The 17895-nt window shown below is 44.1% G+C and overlaps 2 protein-coding genes across 10 annotated transcripts in view; one reads left to right on the top strand and one right to left on the bottom strand.

The window, feature by feature from the left end:
• Positions 1-2358: 2358 nt before the first annotated feature.
• Positions 2359-4739, bottom strand: LOC114451146 (protein S100-P-like). 2 transcript variants are annotated; one of them, XM_028429716.1, is made up of 3 exons: positions 4608-4739; positions 2802-3128; positions 2359-2608 (listed from the first exon to the last, which is right to left on the bottom strand). In XM_028429716.1, exons 2-3 carry the CDS (start codon positions 2937-2939, stop codon positions 2474-2476), a joined length of 273 nt encoding a protein of 90 aa, XP_028285517.1. In that variant the 5' UTR covers positions 2940-3128; positions 4608-4739; the 3' UTR covers positions 2359-2473. The 2 variants fall into 2 exon arrangements, with proteins under 2 accessions (XP_028285517.1, XP_028285516.1); XM_028429715.1 differs by lacking the exon at positions 4608-4739 and having other exon boundaries at positions 2802-3449.
• A 708-nt stretch (positions 4740-5447) lies between these two features.
• The window catches only part of LOC114450667 (uncharacterized), a 57326-nt gene continuing 44878 nt past the window's right edge, over positions 5448-17895 (top strand). Inside the window, exons 1-3 of one of the 8 annotated variants that reach the window (XR_003672120.1) lie at positions 5448-5609; positions 6103-6163; positions 6259-6453. Coding sequence is in view for 3 of the 8 variants with exons in the window: in XM_028428934.1 (XP_028284735.1) it covers positions 8105-9713 (1609 nt within the window). In the remaining 5 variants the exon portion in view is untranslated. Of the gene's footprint in view, positions 5610-5924; positions 6164-6258; positions 6454-8029; positions 9714-10987; positions 11667-17895 lie in introns of those variants that run through there. The other 7 variants (XR_003672115.1, XM_028428936.1, XM_028428934.1 and 4 more) reach the window with 7 other exon arrangements.

Raw genomic sequence — 17895 nt, 5'->3', positions numbered from 1 at the left:
TGATTTGGTGTAAGGTTTTTTTATTTGTGTGTAGAGTTTTGCACAAATAGCCAATAGTTACAGAAATGTGCTTAAGCAATCAGAAAAAACTGTAAGCAATCAGAAAAAACTGTAAACACTAACAATGATTCTTACAGCACAATTTCTAAAACTATTACAGTTTTTCTCAATTGTTTACACACATTTTCTGGAAGCATGCCTCATATTCTCAGAACTCTACACACAAATCCAAAATAACACACACAATGGGCAAAACCCCTCAATTCTCCTGCAAAATGAAACATTACATTCTAAACAATGTTATTTCTTCTCAAAATGGGTTTATGTTTTCAAATGACACACACAAACCATCATATGAATAGACATTTATAAGAACCAGCTGAACACTGATGTGCTCAGTGTAAAACACTGTGATGAATGGAATGTTTTCCAATGACTTGGTTTTTTGGTTCAGTGTTACACTGACTACAGACAGTACATACATAAGTGTGTTGTAAAATATTTTAGAATATTGTTTTTTATACTCAGAACACACAAATACATGGTAACATTTTTCCCGCAAAAAACAATGTACACAGTGTACATGCCATTCCCATCCCCAACCAACACAAAGTTGCACATACACTACATACACAACAACAGAAGAATTTACCGTATACAGTTACAGTACCAAAAAAAAACTAACAAAAAAAACAATTCCGCATCCTCCCTTCAGTTACGGTCTGGCCACAGCTCATCCACATCACAAGCAATGTTTTGCCTGGCCAAGCAGCGGGGGTAATATCGCCTAGCATGGCGAATCCAGCCATGAAAAGCATCAGCTGCCATATCTCCACATGCGTCCTCCATAGCTTGGAGAAGAGGTATACGCGTTTGTGGATTACGGTCATACACTTTCCATCTCCAGGCAGAAAAAAAATCCTCAATAGGCTTGAGGAATGGAGAATATGGAGGCAGATACACAACTAAAAAGTGTGCGTGGGCAGTGAACCAGTTACGAACCAGAGCAGCCCTGTGGAAACTTACGTTGTTCCAAATGACAACGTACCTGAGCTGCTCTGGGCCATCTACCTGATCTGGTGGAATGAGTGTGTTGTGTAGGGTGTCCAGGAATGTGATCAGATGGGCGGTGTTGTAGGGGCCAAGGGTAGCTACTGTACTACTGTACTCATTGAGTACTGTATTGATATGCAGTACTGCCATTTTCTAGTGAGAGTACATATACCAACCCATTGCTCCAAAACAGAAGAGCTCATCTGTTGCCCTTTTATGCTAAAGCTCTGATTGCTGATTGTAAAACTGTGTGATGGGTGTTTGCCCTTGTGATGAGTCAGTGTGCATATTTGAATGGCAGTGTGTTCCTTGTGAAAACAAGATATGTTCTGCATGAAAAGCAGAGACTTGTGTGTACTGTTTTGAACAATGTGTGTTTTAGAACTGCAATTTGAGTGTAAAGCAGGAAAACTGTGCTCGTAGTTTAGCAGAATTGGTTCAGGGGGTTGGTAAATGAGTTACATGTTGTGGTCATTGTGTCTCAAGTACCAGAATTTGTGTGTAAACAATTGAGAAAAACTGTAATTAACTATCCCTAGCTATGATAAATCCATGACCTGACCTGAAGACAGGAAGAACCATGGAGCTGGATGAAGAGGCAGCATGATGCCCCAGTTGACTCTGCGATGCCTTAGGTGATCAATGGTGTATCTCTAAAGACCATCTGGAGCAAGCGGTCAGAGCGGTGGCTTTGTGTCTGATGTGCAACAGCAGCAGCCACACAAAAAAACAAGTCCCTTTTTGGAGCGTTAAAAAGTCACGTCAAGGCTCTTGAAACTTGTCACTGTGTTGATATTGAGTCTGTCTATTGAGTTTTTTAATGCATATCAGTACAGATGCCTTATTTATTTCCCCACAACATCAAATGGCTGAAAATATAAACAAAAGCATTTTAATTTAGGATGCTAAAGACCCACACCAGCTTAACTGAACAAAGGAAAACAATCGTCTTACATATTCATGCTTCCATTAGAGGATGAGGGGAATGCTGCTCTATATCATCTCACCTTTGTAAAGAAATACATTTATATGCAACCTAGTTGGAATAAAATAAATAAACTCAAGTATAAGCAGCATTTTGAAAACAAAGGATCAGATAACATAACACAACCTACTCGTGTGGCAGCATGTGGAGAGCACACAGCCTCTTCACACTTACTTCCTGGTCTCCTCCTCGCCTGAGATTCTTTAACAGTTTTTGCTGCCATTTACTATGAAGAACCCTGGAAAAGTAATAAAACTAGCCATAAGATTTTTAAATCTGTGCTACAAAAAAGTGATTTTACATTCAACATTACACAGCCATGCATTGGTAGATACATCACTTTATTAAGTGGTTAAAAAAACATTACATTCTGAATTTTGATGTTTTATTTCTTGGTGCCAATGGAACCCACACCCGGAGATAGTCGTTCTCTGCTCAAATCTTAAAGAAATGGATGGCACAGGCCAGACGGACCACCAGCGCCATAAACTCAGTGAAGTTCACCTCGGAGTCACCGTCCAGATCCAGGCTTTTTATGAGCTTGTCCACCTCACCTGGGTTCTTTGCTTCCTATAGAGACAGAAGAAAGTGCACATAATAAGTTTGAGTTCATGATGAGTTGAGACTTGATAAGGTTTTCTCAGAATCCATTAATACATCATAATCATAATGTCCAAAAGTCAAATGCTGTGAAAATATGTGTGGTGTGGAAGTTAAAGTTAAAAATGGGGCTGATCCCTTCATCTGAGCACAGTGTCAGTACCTGCAGCAGACCGGGCAGCTCCTTCTCCAACAGAGTCTTGACTTCTCCTTTGTTCAGCATGTCCTTCTTTCCTTCTTTGCGTGCGTAGTCATTAAAAGTCTTCGACAGGATGGCTATGGCCACCGCAAGCTGCGACATGGTTGCTGCTTTTGTTGAAAGTTGCTGCGACAAAGAAGAAAATGAACCAGCACGGGGTTGATGTGTTGGGTGGAGTGGATGAGGAAAGAGCTCTTTTTATACCTTGTGAACGACGGCTTCAGGACCAATGATGGGACAGACTCGGGTATTGTGGGTGTTGGTTTCTGATGTGTCTACACGCCCTCTCTGCTGCAACACAGAGTGTACACATTAAGTAAAAAGCTATATGCAGCTTAAGTTGTCATGTTATTGAGGTTAAGAGGAGGCCTTTCTTTTATCAGACCACAGAGGCAGCTGGTGTGGTGATTTGTGAACTTTGAGATGAGGAATGACTTTTTGTAGGGGGAGACACACAAACACATAAAAGTCACAGTGGTGTACTGTGGTCACTGTGTGTCTTTGCTTCTACACAGAGGTGGACATGAACCACAGGAGGAAAAGTCTGAAATGTCTCCGAGGGGTGGATTGATATCATGCTTGATATAGCCAGATTCGCGGTTTTCACACTCAGAAAAAAGGATATATCCAGATACTGCCCGAATCTAGCTGGATTGATTTTCCCAGTGTGAATGGGGTCTGAGAGCATGAGACAGAGGCTTACATGTTTCTGTTCTCCTCTGTATCAGGGTTCCTGTGAACAGCTGCTGTTTCAATCACCTTGTGTTTGTAGAATCACACATTCTACAACCTGTTGGGACACATCAAACCGGCAGTAGAGTCTTCATAAACCTGTTTGGTCACATCAATCAAGTCAAGTCAATTTTAATCAAAGTACTTCACAGAAACCTTTCAACAGAAAGACACTTTGAGCAGGACCCGGCTCATAAGGAGAACCTTCCTGCTGATAGTCGGCCGGGTAAAAGAGGAGAAGAAGAGGTAGACAGAGAGGATGAAGGAGAGAGAGAGAAAGTCCATTTAGACACAATGATGTATAACTGAGGACCCTCACAGAGTCTGAGATCAGCTGATTGCATCAAATCTAAAGCAGTGTACAAGACTCTGCAAGCAGAACAAAGTGTGTTTCTGAGTGTGAGAAAGCAAGCATTCTGTTCCCTCATCATTTGTTATTATAATTTTCTGTTATTAGTCTTCCTCCTTCTGTGATCCTTCGTTCCTCCCTCTTGTCCTCAGTGTTGCTGTGCACCCTATTCTGAGCACTTATTTCTTTGTCCTCCCTTCCTCCTCAGGTTTGGTTTGTGTTTTTGATCTTTATTTCCCTAGTTTTTGGTACTTTGATTTTGCATTTTGACATGGCACTGTTTTCAGTAGCCCTCCTTATGTTCTCCTGTGTTTTGTAGTTTAGCTTTGAATAAAGCTCCTTTTTTGTTGCACATTGTTTTTGTCTGTGCCTGGGTCCTGTTAAAACCTACACCTCACATAACACTGTCATATGCTCGCTGGTTAACACATTAGCATGCAGGTTGGCAGGACTGGCATACATATACATTAAATATTGTTTCTTCCCCATGAGTAAAGCAGTGTCTCTGTGTAGACGTTCACACTATTTATTAGTTGTGTTTGTGTAGGCCATAAAGAAGGGTAAGCAGGCCTGGAAGTAAATGTCAAACATGTATTCACTCTTTGTCTCAGTGATATTTGCAGAATCAATGTTGTTTTCTTTTGTTAACAGCATATATTTACACCACCATGTTGGCACTGATCAGTTACCGTGGTCGTGGTGATGTGGTTAGCTCTGTTTGCCTCACAGCCTGCGTGGGTTTTCTTCGGGTGCTCCACCTTCCTTCTACATTCCAAAGACCTGCATGCTAGGTTAAGTGAGGACTCTGGCTGTTGGTGTGGGTGTGGCCGGCTGTTTGTTTGACTGGCAACCAGTCAGTGGTGCACCCCCGCCTCTCACGAAAAAAAAAAAAAATCAAAAAACTTTCCACAACTGGTTCATTCAGTACCCCTGCTTGTTTCACCACCCAGGGTTCCATTCCTCCCTCATCATTGACGCACCAGGTTCTTCAGGGAAATCAATACTGAGTCCATTAGGTGTACACTGAGCATAACAGTTGTTTTCTGCCTCACTTGGATCTCAACTGGGTGTGTGAGCGGTTCAGTTCAGTCCCCAGTCATCCACACTGTTGCCTTGAATCACAGGTTGCAGATCTGCTCCTTTAAAGATTTCCTCTCTTATTCGCCTTATTTACATTGACAGAGCCTTAATGTCTCCCAAGGCCAGTGTGAGTCCAGCTGTGTTTTCCTCCAGGTTTACTCTTCACTTGTGTGCTCGATCTGTCAGTGGAGGCTGACAGATGGAGTCTTCCTGCTAGCTTTATCATATCCATAAATTCCCATGGGATGTATCGTCTCCTGACTCCTTCATCACAACAGGGGACTGGCCCTCATCTTCTTCTTTCTGTGTTCAGGCTGCTTGTGTGTGGCTTCTTAGCTGCATGGGGCTGTCTGTGTCTGTCCACCCACGGCTTCACCCCTGTAGCTCCTCCTACTTTATCTACTGACTCTCCTCGGGCTGGACCTAACATTACATAAGAAACGATCACGTGCTGGTGGCAGCATTCTTCTAGTACTTACATCCATCACTGATCTCCTTCCAGTAGCAACCATCTCCTTTCTCACTGTCTCACCATCTCACTAAGCTCCACAGTGGTTCTGCTTTCACCACTCTGGAATCTGCTCACATGTGAGCAGAGCCGTCGCAACACGGTAGGCAAACCAGGCAATTGCCTAGGGCATGAGAGGGGCCCTAGGCAAGAGTCTATGACACAGCTGAGCCTCATCTTACTCCACCACTGTTTGTCTTTTTTCACATTGTATCATAACACTTTTAGAGACGCAGCGCCACACGTCACTACAGCCTCCTTCATACTGCAGCCTGAATGTTCACTGTGAGTCGCTCTGCGTACAAACGTCTGCTAAATGAGTTACAAACGTCAATATAATGACGTGATATGTAGCGGGTGCTATTTGCCTCAGGTCGGGAAAAAGGGGAGGGTAAGTCGACCCGCATATAGGGCTCCTTGTACGGGGGAACAAAGGTGTTGGGGTTTGGTTCCGCCCGGTGGAGTAAGGCAGGTGCACACCTTGCTCCACACTGGCGTGCAGGGAGGCCATACAGGTATGCGGGTTGGCTGTAGCCTACCTTTTTGTTTTAAAGTATTTGACGGGTGGTTGATTGACTTTGTTTTATACATTACAGATGGATGTTCAGGCAAAGAAGTAGACGGTATTCACAAGTAGTTTGGTCACGCAGATGCCAGGTATTTTAAGGATTATTAATTATATTGCAGGTATTTTAAGCATGATTTAATAAAGTGTAAAGAGGTTTTAAAAGAAAGTATTTGTTTTGTTGCAGAGCGTCGGGTTGATGGGCATCGCTGCTCTTGCCATAGCATGCAAATTGTCGGTTTCTTTTCTTTGTCTAGTCCGCCCGGCAAGTGAGCCGGTGTGTGGCACAAAAGAACTGGGAGGTGCCTTTGGGGCGGACTAGTTTTTCTTTCTTTCTTTTTTTTTTTATTAATTTGTTTATTGTTATTTCGTTTTTTTGTTTTCCCCTTAATCCGTACCTACCCTACTTCCATACGACCTGCCAGGCGTGTGCAGTGAAACACGGTTGCAGTGTCTAAATACTCACGTGTGCAGTGAAACACAATTGCAGTAGTGATGTGTTGCTCGTGAACGATTCGTTCGATATGAACGAATCTTTTATATGAATCGGGGTAACGAGTCCCCTCAGTGAGTGATTCGTTCTTTCGCTACATGGCAGGCAGCCGCATAAAGCTCAGTTGGCAGGACAGGAAACAGATATGATTCGTTCCTGAGTCGCGGTAGCCCCCGGATCTTCGTTCTGTTGTCACGTGACGGCCAAGCCACTCAGGCTGTGTGCCAATTGGCCAGCAGCAAATGATCAGCAAAGGAACTTGCGACTCGTTCACAGATCGTTCATACGAATCGTTCATACGAATCGTTCCGGATTGCTCATTTGTCACGCGAGAGCTGAAGCTCAGCTGCGGGGCTGTGGACTCAGAAACAAACAAGGAAATGAATGTCTGATATCTGACGCTCCTCAATTTGTCACGTGACACCAGGCAAACGCTATGTATTCATGAAATTATAATTAATGGTCTTTGCTTGTTGTTGATGTGTAGTGTTATTGTGTATATAATGTAAAGTGTGTTTGTAAATAAATGCTTTCTAAAATGACATCATGTTTTGTGTTATAATCTGCCATTAAATAATAAATATAATAGTACATTATCCAGTCATGAAATCATATGTAACCAAGGCTGCTCAGGCTGCACGGATCAGAGCTGTAGATTCGTTCTCCTCCTCGTTCTCGCTCATCGTTCATTTGTCACGTGATAGGCTGCTCAGGCTGCACGGATCAGAGCTGTAGATTCGTTCTCCTCCTCGTTCTCGTTCATCGTTCATTTGTCACGTGACAAGCTCCACAGGCTGCACAGATTCGTTCTCGTTCACAGCTCATGTGTGTGTGAAGCAGTACACTCTCGTTCATTTGTCACGTGACAGCTACCTAGTCACTGTGGCACTGTTGAACAACACTGGCAGGGAGGATGCAGGACAGAAGTCACTGTACCGTGGTGTGTATTTGCCCTCTTATGTTTTCACATGCTTTGAATTGCTTGTGGTAGTTATACTTATTATACTTTGTCCCATATCAATGCGCGGCACTATACTACAGAGGGACACGGCGCCACCGGCTGTAAAAATGAACGAAATGAACGAAATGACTCACAATAAGATTCGTTCACGTGAGGGTTCGAGAGTAACTGATTTGAGTCAGTAAGAAGAGTCGAACCTCCCAACACTAAATTGCAGTGCCTTACTCACGTGTGTGGTGGAATCACAGTTGCAGTGTTCATAAAGTGTGGGGTGGACTTTTCTTTCATTCCGGGCGGCCGTTCTTTGGAAGTGGGGTAGTGGAGGTGGGCAAATTTATGTTGTTTGATTGCATTAATAAATTGATTTGATTAGACCCACCTTCTCATCATTTCTTCAGCTGGTCTCATAGCCACATAACATTTGGCGTTGTTGGCAGGATCAGCTTGATAGTGGTGGTACATTTTGGGGGAACAGATTTTTTTTTTCGTGCGTTTGTGTGAAAGGCAAGAGCAGCGGTGGGCCAGGAGTAAGCGTCTGGGAGAGTCCCGAAGCTAGCGGCCTTTTCCCAAGTCGGCTGGATGATGGAGGAAACCTCTAGGGAAAGAATGGAGCAGCGCATGCAAGAACTGGAGCAGCAGCTGCAGAGACTTCAGGCGGCAGCATCTCCAGCTGGAACCTCCCACAGTGTCATGGACAATGCAGATTCGACTGAGACTCCTGCGAGGACTGAAGGGGGGAAGCAGGTGATCTATATCCAACAGAGTGAAAAAGTGCCAAAGTTCTCAGGTAACTTGGATCGAGCAGACTCTCCTACATTGGAGGAATGGATTGAACTGATCGAAGGCTATATACAAGTGAAATCCACTGAAAAAGAAAAAGTTGATTGCGTGTATAACCATCTAGAAGGGGCAGCACGTATTGAAGTTAAATATCTGCCAAAACAAGAAAGAGACACTGTAAATGGGATATTTAAAATTTTGAGGGAAGTATATGGATGTTCACATTCGGTTATTTCCCTTCAACGTAGGTTTTTTAATCGTAAACAACGGGAAGGAGAATCTTTGCTAGACTATTCTCATGCCCTAATGTCCTTAATGGATCAGATTGTAGAGGCAGACGAACAAGTTAAGCTAGGTTCTGAAAGGAATCTGCGGGATCAGTTTTGTGAGGGTGTTCGAGATCAGAGTCTGAGCTCAAGACTTAGGGATAAAGTACGTTTAAACCCCCAGTGGACTATCCGTGATGCCCGTAGGGAAGCTGTTCAGTGGACATCACAATGTGTTGGGCAGACCTTTAGACAAAAGGAGAGTGTCCCACCGTTTTCCTCCAATGAAGTTTTGGCAAAAGTACCTAATGAACTGGTAGATCATAGTTCTTACTCTGAACTGAAAGCTCTCATTGAAGCTCAGCAGAGACAGTTAGATTTACTGATGAAAGCCCTGCAACCTCAGAGCCGGGAGTCTGGGGCTCAGCCTCCAGTTAAAGTCAAGAAAAACTTTGATGGTAAACCTAGATGTTTCCGCTGTGATCAGAGGGGCCACATAGCCCGCTACTGTACAGCCCCTTTACCTAAATCTACTGCACCTGAGCAGGCAGCAGTATGTCTGGAAAAAAAGGAGTCTGCAAGTGAAGAGAGCCACACACATCTAAGGGAAGAGCTCGATCTAGAGCCTGACCCAGTGGTTACAGCTGCTCTTATGGGCAGGTGTCCCGTTGTAGAAGTAGGGATGGGAGGGGTAGTGGTTCCATCATTATTGGATACAGGCTCTATGGTGACAACAATCACTGAGAGTTTTTTTAAGGAACATTTTGGCCATCTCACAGACTCCCAGCTGCGTGAGTGTGCATGGCTAGATCTGAGAGCGGGCAATGGTCTTAAATTGCCATATTTGGGTTATCTGGAGCTGGCTATCACTATTTTAGGTAAATGTGTTCCACGCAAAGGAGTTCTGGTTGTGAAGGATCCAGAAGACCCACATATGTTGCAGAGAAAGATGCAAACTCCTGGTGTATTGGGAATGAATGTGATAAAGGGGTTTTATTATGAGCTGTTTGTGCAGTATGGACCAGGCCTCTTTGATGATCCTAGCATAACAGAAGCCCCTGAATGGAGACGAGCACTCAGACATTGCCATGCAGAGGAGCTCTTAATCAACTCCCCAGAGCCGTTCAAAGTAAGGGTTAAAGGTAAGAGCTCAATTTGTGTAGTCGCAGGTACATTAACTATGGTCCCTGTAACATGTCCTAAGGTTCCCTCTATGCAGCATATGGAGGTGTTAATTGAACCATTAGGCCCTGAAGAAGGGGAGCTTCCAGAGGGGTTATTGATATCACCTGCTGTAGTAGTGTCTGAGGCAGGAGAGGCATATGTACCTGTCACCAATGTCGGTTACTCTGATGTAAATTTGACTCCACGTAGAGTGATAGCTGCAGTTACTGTGGCTCCGGTGGTGTTAGATCAGCCATCTCATGCGAAAGTTTGTAGGGATGCTAGCAGTAATGAATTTACAGCTGTTGTGTCCCCTTCAGGGGTTGAGGCGACCAGTGTGGGGGGATGGGATCTACCTTTTTTTGAGGGATTGGATGAGTTGGAGCAAGAACAAGCAGCTGCATTGCTTAGGAAATATCAGTCATTATTTGCAAGGGATGAAACTGATTTGGGCTGCACTGATTTACTCCAGCATGAGATTCCCCTGCTTGATGACATCCCAATTCGTCAGCCGTATCGTCGCATTCACCCATCTCAGTATGATCTGGTGAGAGCCCATATTAAGCAGCTGTTGGACAGTCACGTCATTAGAGAGAGTAGTAGCCCATATGCCTCTCCCATTGTAATTGTTCAAAAGAAAGATGGTGGGATCAGATTGTGTGTAGACTGTTGCCGTTTAAATGCCAAAACCCGGAAGGATGCTTTTCCTCTACCCAGGATGGAAGAATCATTGGATGGGCTCGTAGGAGCTAAGTGGTTTTCCACTCTAGATTTAGCAAGTGGCTATAATCAAGTGAAGGTGGCAGAGAAAGACAGGGCCAAGACAGCATTTTGCACTCCATTTGGGCTCTTTGAGTTTAATAGAATGCCATTTGGACTGTGTAATGCACCCAGCACGTTTCAGCGCCTCATGGAGCGTATGTTTGGGGATTATCGATATCAGTCTGTGTTACTTTACCTTGATGATGTGATTGTGTTCTCCTCCTCTATTCAGCAGCACTTGGAAAGGCTAGAGGAAGTCTTTTCTCGGCTGCAAAAGCAGGGGTTAAAAGCTAAGTTTTCAAAGTGTAGTTTTTTTCAAAAACAGGTGAAGTATTTGGGCCATGTTGTGTCTGCTGCTGGCATCGCAACCGATCCAGACAAGGTGTCGGTGGTAAGAGAGTGGCGAACACCCACAAACCTGGCTGAGCTTAGAGCCTTTTTGGGATTTGCAAGTTACTACAGACGCTTCATAGCAGGGTTTGCAAAAATCTTTGATCTCGGCACCAGTGCTGGCTTACGCAGATTTTCAGAGACCATTTGTGCTTGAGATTGATGCGAGCCATGCTGGCTTAGGGGCAGTGCTTTCGCAGGAACATGGAGGGAAACTTAGACCAGTCGCATATGCTAGCAGGGCACTCAAACCTACGGAAAAGAACATGCACAATTATAGCTCCATGAAATTGGAGTTTCTGGGGCTTAAATGGGCAGTGTCAGAAAAGTTTAGGGAGTACTTGCTAGGTAGCTCATGTACTGTGTATACTGATAATAATCCCCTGCGGCACCTGGACACAGCAAAACTGGGTGCAGTAGAGCAACGGTGGGCAGCTCAATTAGCTCCATTCAATCTGACTTTAAAATACCGTCCAGGGAATCGGAATAGAAATGCAGATGCTCTCTCTCGTCAGTATAAAGAAGTTAGTACAGTTGGGGAGGCTGAACAGGACATGATAAAAATGCAGGAAAATTTGTGTGTACAGTCTGACATCTCTGTTCTTCCAGGCTGTTCAAAAGAGAATCTAGTCATTCTGCAGGAACAGGATCCAGTAATTGGCCCTCTTCTGACCTGTTGGAGGAAAGGACAATCTCCTGACCTGAGGCAGAGGGAGAGATTTGGTCCAGAGACCAAGGAGCTTTCTCGTCAGTGGGGGCGCCTTTCAGAGGAGAATGGGGTACTGTACCGTAGGATTAATCCTCCTGATGGGGGTGGACAGGTTTATCAACTTGTGCTACCGCAGTGCTTACAGAAGGATGTTTTAACCCAGCTTCATGACAATCATGGGCATCAGGGGGTGGAGCGCACATTGCAGCTAGTGCGCTCTGTCGGGGTGAAAATCCCCCTTGTTTCCTTCTCCTTCACCCCCTGAATTAGTTTGTAAGGAAGGAGTGGATAAATTCTGGTCTCAAAATTATAATTTATTAAACAATGAGGCAAATTCTGAGTCGCAGAGCTCTGGGTTGTTGCACACACAGAACCAAACAAGAACAACACAAGAACAGGACAACCAACAAGAACAAACAACCACACAGCAACAACGAACAATGCAACAACTGGACATGGAATTCACACATTGATATACCCCATGGGCGTTCCTGCCTGCCGGCCCACAGGGGCATCTACCGCCCCCCTGCAGACCCTGGTTCATACAGCAACTAGACCATTAGTGTTTACTGCCAAATAAGGTAAAACTTCAATTCCTCAAATCTCATAGGTTGTGAGTCCAATCTGGGGGTGACCATAAAACTGGGTACTCAGGAGAAAAACACATTCCTTTAGAATCTGGCTTTTATCAGGTCAAAGGTGCTGCTGTCCTGAGTCTGAATTTATGACCATCTCGTACCAACCGGAGCTCTCTCCAGAGAACAGAAAAACAACTGATCTCATCTGCCACAGCCTGAACTGCAGAAAACAACGTTATATGACATACTATGAAATTACTTATTAATACATTCAGTATCCTCAAATTACTTTGATTTTCTATAAAACTTCCTAACACATAAACACTTATGAAAATCACATTATTAAGCGATAAACACATATAAACATGAAAACTTATATATCTGAACACACTGCATGTTAACACCATGCAGAATAAATTCTTTCACCCAACAATTCCCTCTTTTGAGCTCTTATAAGAGCTCACAACAAATCTTCCTCGTCGTCACCTGGCACGGGCACCTCTGCTGCCAGCAGAGGCATCTGATATGAAGGAGAATGAAAACCTGAATCCTGCTTTTCAATTGCTGACACAATTAACCTGTTACATAAACAGTGCACACAGGGAATATAACAACAACAACCACATGTAGTCAAAATACCCAAGAATGCTGCAAAAGAAGTGATTAGTGACATACCATACTACCGCCTTCCAGGGTCCCAGCACCCTAATCAGCCAGTCGTCCAGGGGGTTATCTATCCCTGAGTGCTCATGCAACGTACTGGAAAGAGTTCTCAAACCTTCTAAAGCTTTAGTGACCTTACCGTCGGAAGCAGTGTTATTGGGAATGAAAGTACAACACATTTCATCAAACATAGCACATACACCTCCTTTCTCTGCCAATAACATATCCAAAAACATCCGGCCCTGTACTGAAATCAAATCCCCATGCATCGTCTGGATATAATGGGGCAGGTTCAGCGTACAGGTGGGGCCTCGCTGATGCACAGGCAACACAACCTGACATATTTTGCTCCTTCACCTGTTTTACCATCCGAGCCAAATATTATCATCCTCATAACCAGTAGATAACGCTAATACATCGAACGGGGTGAGCTTATGGACTACAATGTCGGGTTAGGAGTCCCAACATTGGCCAGGCACTCCGGAAGATTTAACATAAGGGTTGTGGTCCAGGCCAGTAATTGATAACATAATAGGATTCTGCATGCAGCTCCAATCTCTTTGTATATGGAAATACCCACTGAACAAGATCCGCCCGCCTGAGGTGGTTTTAGCTTTTTTAGGTGCCCAATTTGTGTGCTGCCACCCCAATCCACAAACTTCTCCATACTGTCTCCACGACACATTATATCCCCCGCAGTTGATTACTGCGCACAAATCAAAGATAAAAGAGAACTCTGAACCCTTATAGTAGTCTAACTCTATACCTCCCCGTTTCTCACACATGCATCTCCTCCTGTCCCTGGCGCTCTCCTCACCCTGCGTGTGCTGGGCCCTGGATTTGACTTACCATTGGATCCTGGAAAACTGACAAAATAATTATGTACACACAAAAATAAAGTCAAAGATACACTAACTACAGACATGAAAACACAAGCTCCCAACACCCTCCAGTTACCCCACAGTCCCATCTTGTCAGCTGGAGTCTTCTTGGTAACAGGACCTCAAACCTCTGCTCCTGAAACTTTAGACCTTCCTTTCGACAGCTGACCTTACTGATGACTGTGGTTCGTCTCCTGGTGGGGTGATGCGCTTAACTTCGCCTATCACCCTTAGTTGGAGTGATGCGCTTAACTTCGCCTATCACTCTTAGTCCCACGCTGATCCTGATGATTGCTCATGTATGTGTATTCACCGTCTCATCCTCTTCAACCAAGTAGGGTAGACTACCTACTGGTCACACTCCTGGTTTCAGGGGATTATTCTGCCCCTTTCATTTTCTCCTCCTCCTGCTGCTGCTGGATGTCGCTCAGCGTTCTCCCTGGTTCTGTAGCTGGGGTGCACTGGCTCCAGTGATACCAGGTGTCTCCTTTCCCTTTCAGCCACACAGCATGGGATGTCCTCTCTACCACCTGATATGGTCCCGTCCACCTAGGCTCCGACCACTTTCTCTTTATCACCTTCAGGAGGACCCACTCAGCTGTGTGTGGCTCCTTCTGGACTCTCCATCTCTCCTTTCTCCTGTAATACAAATACTAACACCAAAGCTTTAAATTCATTATATTATGGTTTATATTAATACCATACTGCATACTTCTTCAGTCTCAGCCGGCCAGCTGGTCCAGGAAACTGTCGACCTGTAAGAAGCTCATAGGGTGTACATTATATGGCGTTATTAACAGAACATCAATACAATAGACAATACTTGAACCCATATAAATTTGGTCTGTGCACAGATTTTAGCCAATTTTTGTTTTAGGTTGTAGTTTCATCCTTTCCACTTTTCCCTGTAACTATGATTGATATACTGCACCATACCTATGTTTTAGGCCTAAAGTCTGCTCCACCTTTTCCAGGTCTAAACTCTTAAAATGAGATCCATTCTGGCAATCCATGCTGTGGAATGTAATAGTTAATCAAACAGTTTATCATCCGGTTTAAAACTCAAATACATTAATACTTGTCTCACCCTCTTTTTTCTGAAACAGAACACCATTCACAGCTCCACCTGTTTCAGAAACATCAAGATAAAAAGTAATCTAGGTGAGCCAGATCGGTATGGAAGTTGAGACAATGAAAGAGACAAGAGTACAGGAGGCACAAAACCTACATCAGTAAATGATGAAGACCAGATGTTATGTGGTAGTGTGGCTAACATCTCCTGAGCCTTATTATGCCTCTACTGTATGAATGGCAACCTAATAAGCTTTAAAGGATGAAGAATTCTAAACACCTATCCTCTGTGCCTATTTATTAGAAATAGCTTTACATTTCCTAACCATGGAGCTTAATTCTTTAATATTATGTGTGGTACAATGACTAAGCAAACAAGTGGCACACTATCATCTGCCATTTTGAGCCATTTAAAACTGTTCTGGTGTTAACTATACGTCAGCAGCTACTCCCTCCTCAGTCACAAACAATTTATCTCCTGTGATAGACCAGTATAGTCCCTCTCATTAGGAGGTAGAACCTCTCCTGATAGAAGAGATCCTCACACCTGTCATAGAAGAGAATAACCTACAGGGATCAGTGGACAGCCTATAGGGTCAGAAAGACATTATCCAGGGTTTCCACAGCTGGAATAGACTGAGGAGACCGCCACCCTTAAGGAGACTCAGGTAAAAACGAGTCCAGCAGATATCTTCACAAGACATCTGTATCATAGTGGTTCTCATCAGCCACTGTCCAGCTACTCCAACACTCTGGGAGCATAAAAAGTCTGTCCAGTAAGAAAAGTCACTATTAATCCATCTGGGGAGCACATAATGGAGGTTCCAGTTTTGATCAACAAGTCTCTGCCCATCAAATTCACTGGTGATGAGCTGGAGCAAATGAAACAATGTCTGTGGTGCTGCTAACACAGTTTCACAAGTTCTGTGAATGGCAAAGGTTTCCCAAAAGAAGCCAACCGATGAAATGATGTGAGATGCCGGTGTGATCTTTGACAGCCATTTCCCTGGGGAGGATACCAGGGAGCCCCTTGTGGTCACTGACGGGGCTGCTTGTAGTGACAGTCTCTTTCCCAGTGGCCAGGTTTTCCACAATAGAAGCAGTCACCTCCACTCAAACCGCTGTATCCACCCTTTCCATGCCCCCCTCCCCTACGGCCACCCTCTTTTCCCCTCCAGTTACCTCCTCTATGATATTGACCCCACCCACCTTGATAGTGGGGGCGGGTGACCCAAGATGGGGTTAAATACATATCAAGATTTCCCACAACTGGGGACTGTGGCTGAGGTGGGGGAGCAGGCTGAGGCTGAACCACCCTCTGTGATGCAGGGGTGTAATCTTCATTTTCCTCTGATATGCTGCTTTCTTTCTAGCTTGAGCTAACTGCAGCTTTAATAATTGTGTCTGCAGCCCTTTCATCTCCATGGTCTCTGTGTCTGTGTGTAAATTCATATGGTGTACAACATGTCTCTCCCAAGCAATAGAATCACTTCCTGGTAAATCAGGGTCATTTTTCTGGGCCTGCTGAAGCAACAGGGGAAGGCCCCCCCCTCTTTTGCCTTTCTATACCAGTGCTGCTGGGCACCAGGTTGACTAGAGTTCACTCCTGTCTGTCTGTCTGTTACTCGCCCCCTCCCATCAGGGACAGTCATGATGGGGTACATCCCAGGAAGTGGGGTCTGAGGCAAGCAGAAGCTACAGCAGAGGCTGGTGAATAGGCAGGCGGTATCTCCGCCCCCCTGAGTTCCCTCGCTCTCTACTTCCTGTTTAATGTCAGTGGTACTACCAGACTTCTTACAATCATCATCTATGCAGTACAGATATGCCTGATATAGAATCTTACGTCTCTCCTCATCAGCCTGCACTGCCTCCTTCAACTCAACTGTCTCTAACACTAATAATCTAATAATCTCCTCCTTTCTCTCTCTCTCTAGTTTAACTCTATTCTCCACTGTTGCAATCACACTTTTTAGTGGCTTTTTATCATCTCCTTTCACTCCCTGTCCTGTCATTGCTGTACACACCGCTGCTTCCATCTTAGCTGCAGCCTTCTGTTGTCCCTCTGGTCCTGCCTGTCCGCAGCAATGGCTCAACATCTTACTCATCTGTTCATCAATTGTCTTCCACGTAGACATGATTACCACTCACCAAATCCTTCTTGCATACCTGCTGTATGTTAAAAATGTACCTTCTATATGTGCCTTCTCCTATCCCTCACTGTGACTCTGGCAACAGAGTCACACACCTTCACTTAAACACACTTTCACACACACACACACACACAGACACTCATTCAACCTGCAACACACACACTTAGGCCTACACACACACACTCACTTCTCCGACGGCACGGAGTAAACACCTTTCCTCGACGGCGCAAGGTCAAAACAATTAAACACAATTTTCAATACATAAAACACAACTTAAACAATAGGCTATATATTTTCTTCTCTTTTCTCTTTTCTCTTTTCTCGTGATCCTTTTTTTTTATTTTTTAGCTTTAGGCGGTCATCACTGTCGTTTCAGGGGTCATCAAATCCCACGGGCTTTCAACCGAGCTTTATCTATATTTGCGTCCAAATATAGCGGGGGATGCCACTCCCAATGACATAACGCTCATTCACGTTATTGTATTAACCCTTTTTTTATTCTTTTATTTTTAATTGGTTAATATCTCTCTCAGTGTCACTTTTCCTTTTTCTCTTTTACTTCATCTCATTTTCTCTTTTACTTCATCTCATTTTCTCTTTTACTTCATCTCATTTTACTTCACTTATTAAGACTTACAATCTGCCTCTTACAATTTGAACTCTAAAACACCGTACCCATCCCAGTGACTACTTAATTTAGATTGTCCAATGTGCAGAATTTTGATTAAACAGGTATCTGCTTACCTTGTTATTATTGGCCAGCCAGTAGTCACTCCGTCAGGCAAGATGTCATTTGACCCACACTCCTTCGTGTCCCTGTTCGGGCGCCAAATTGTCGGGGTGAAAATCCCCCTTGTTTCCTTCTCCTTCACCCCCTGAATTAGTTTGTAAGGAAGGAGTGGATAAATTCTGGTCTCAAAATTATAATTTATTAAACAATGAGGCAAATTCTGAGT

Source organism: Parambassis ranga, chromosome 18 (assembly GCF_900634625.1).
Source record: "Parambassis ranga chromosome 18, fParRan2.1, whole genome shotgun sequence".
NCBI classification, from domain to species: domain Eukaryota; kingdom Metazoa; phylum Chordata; class Actinopteri; family Ambassidae; genus Parambassis; species Parambassis ranga.
Note: the sequence above shows the minus strand (reverse complement) of the source record. Positions and strands in the feature narration are given on the sequence as shown.

Bases quoted from the DNA above. Each gene is read 5' to 3' on its own strand.
- LOC114451146 (XM_028429716.1), bottom strand. From the start codon at position 2,939: ATGTCGCAGCTTGCGGTGGCCATAGCCATCCTGTCGAAGACTTTTAAT. The intron at 2,609-2,801 runs GTACTGACACTG...CTGTCTCTATAG, and splicing joins AGCTGCCCGGTCTGCTGCAG to GAAGCAAAGAACCCAGGTGA.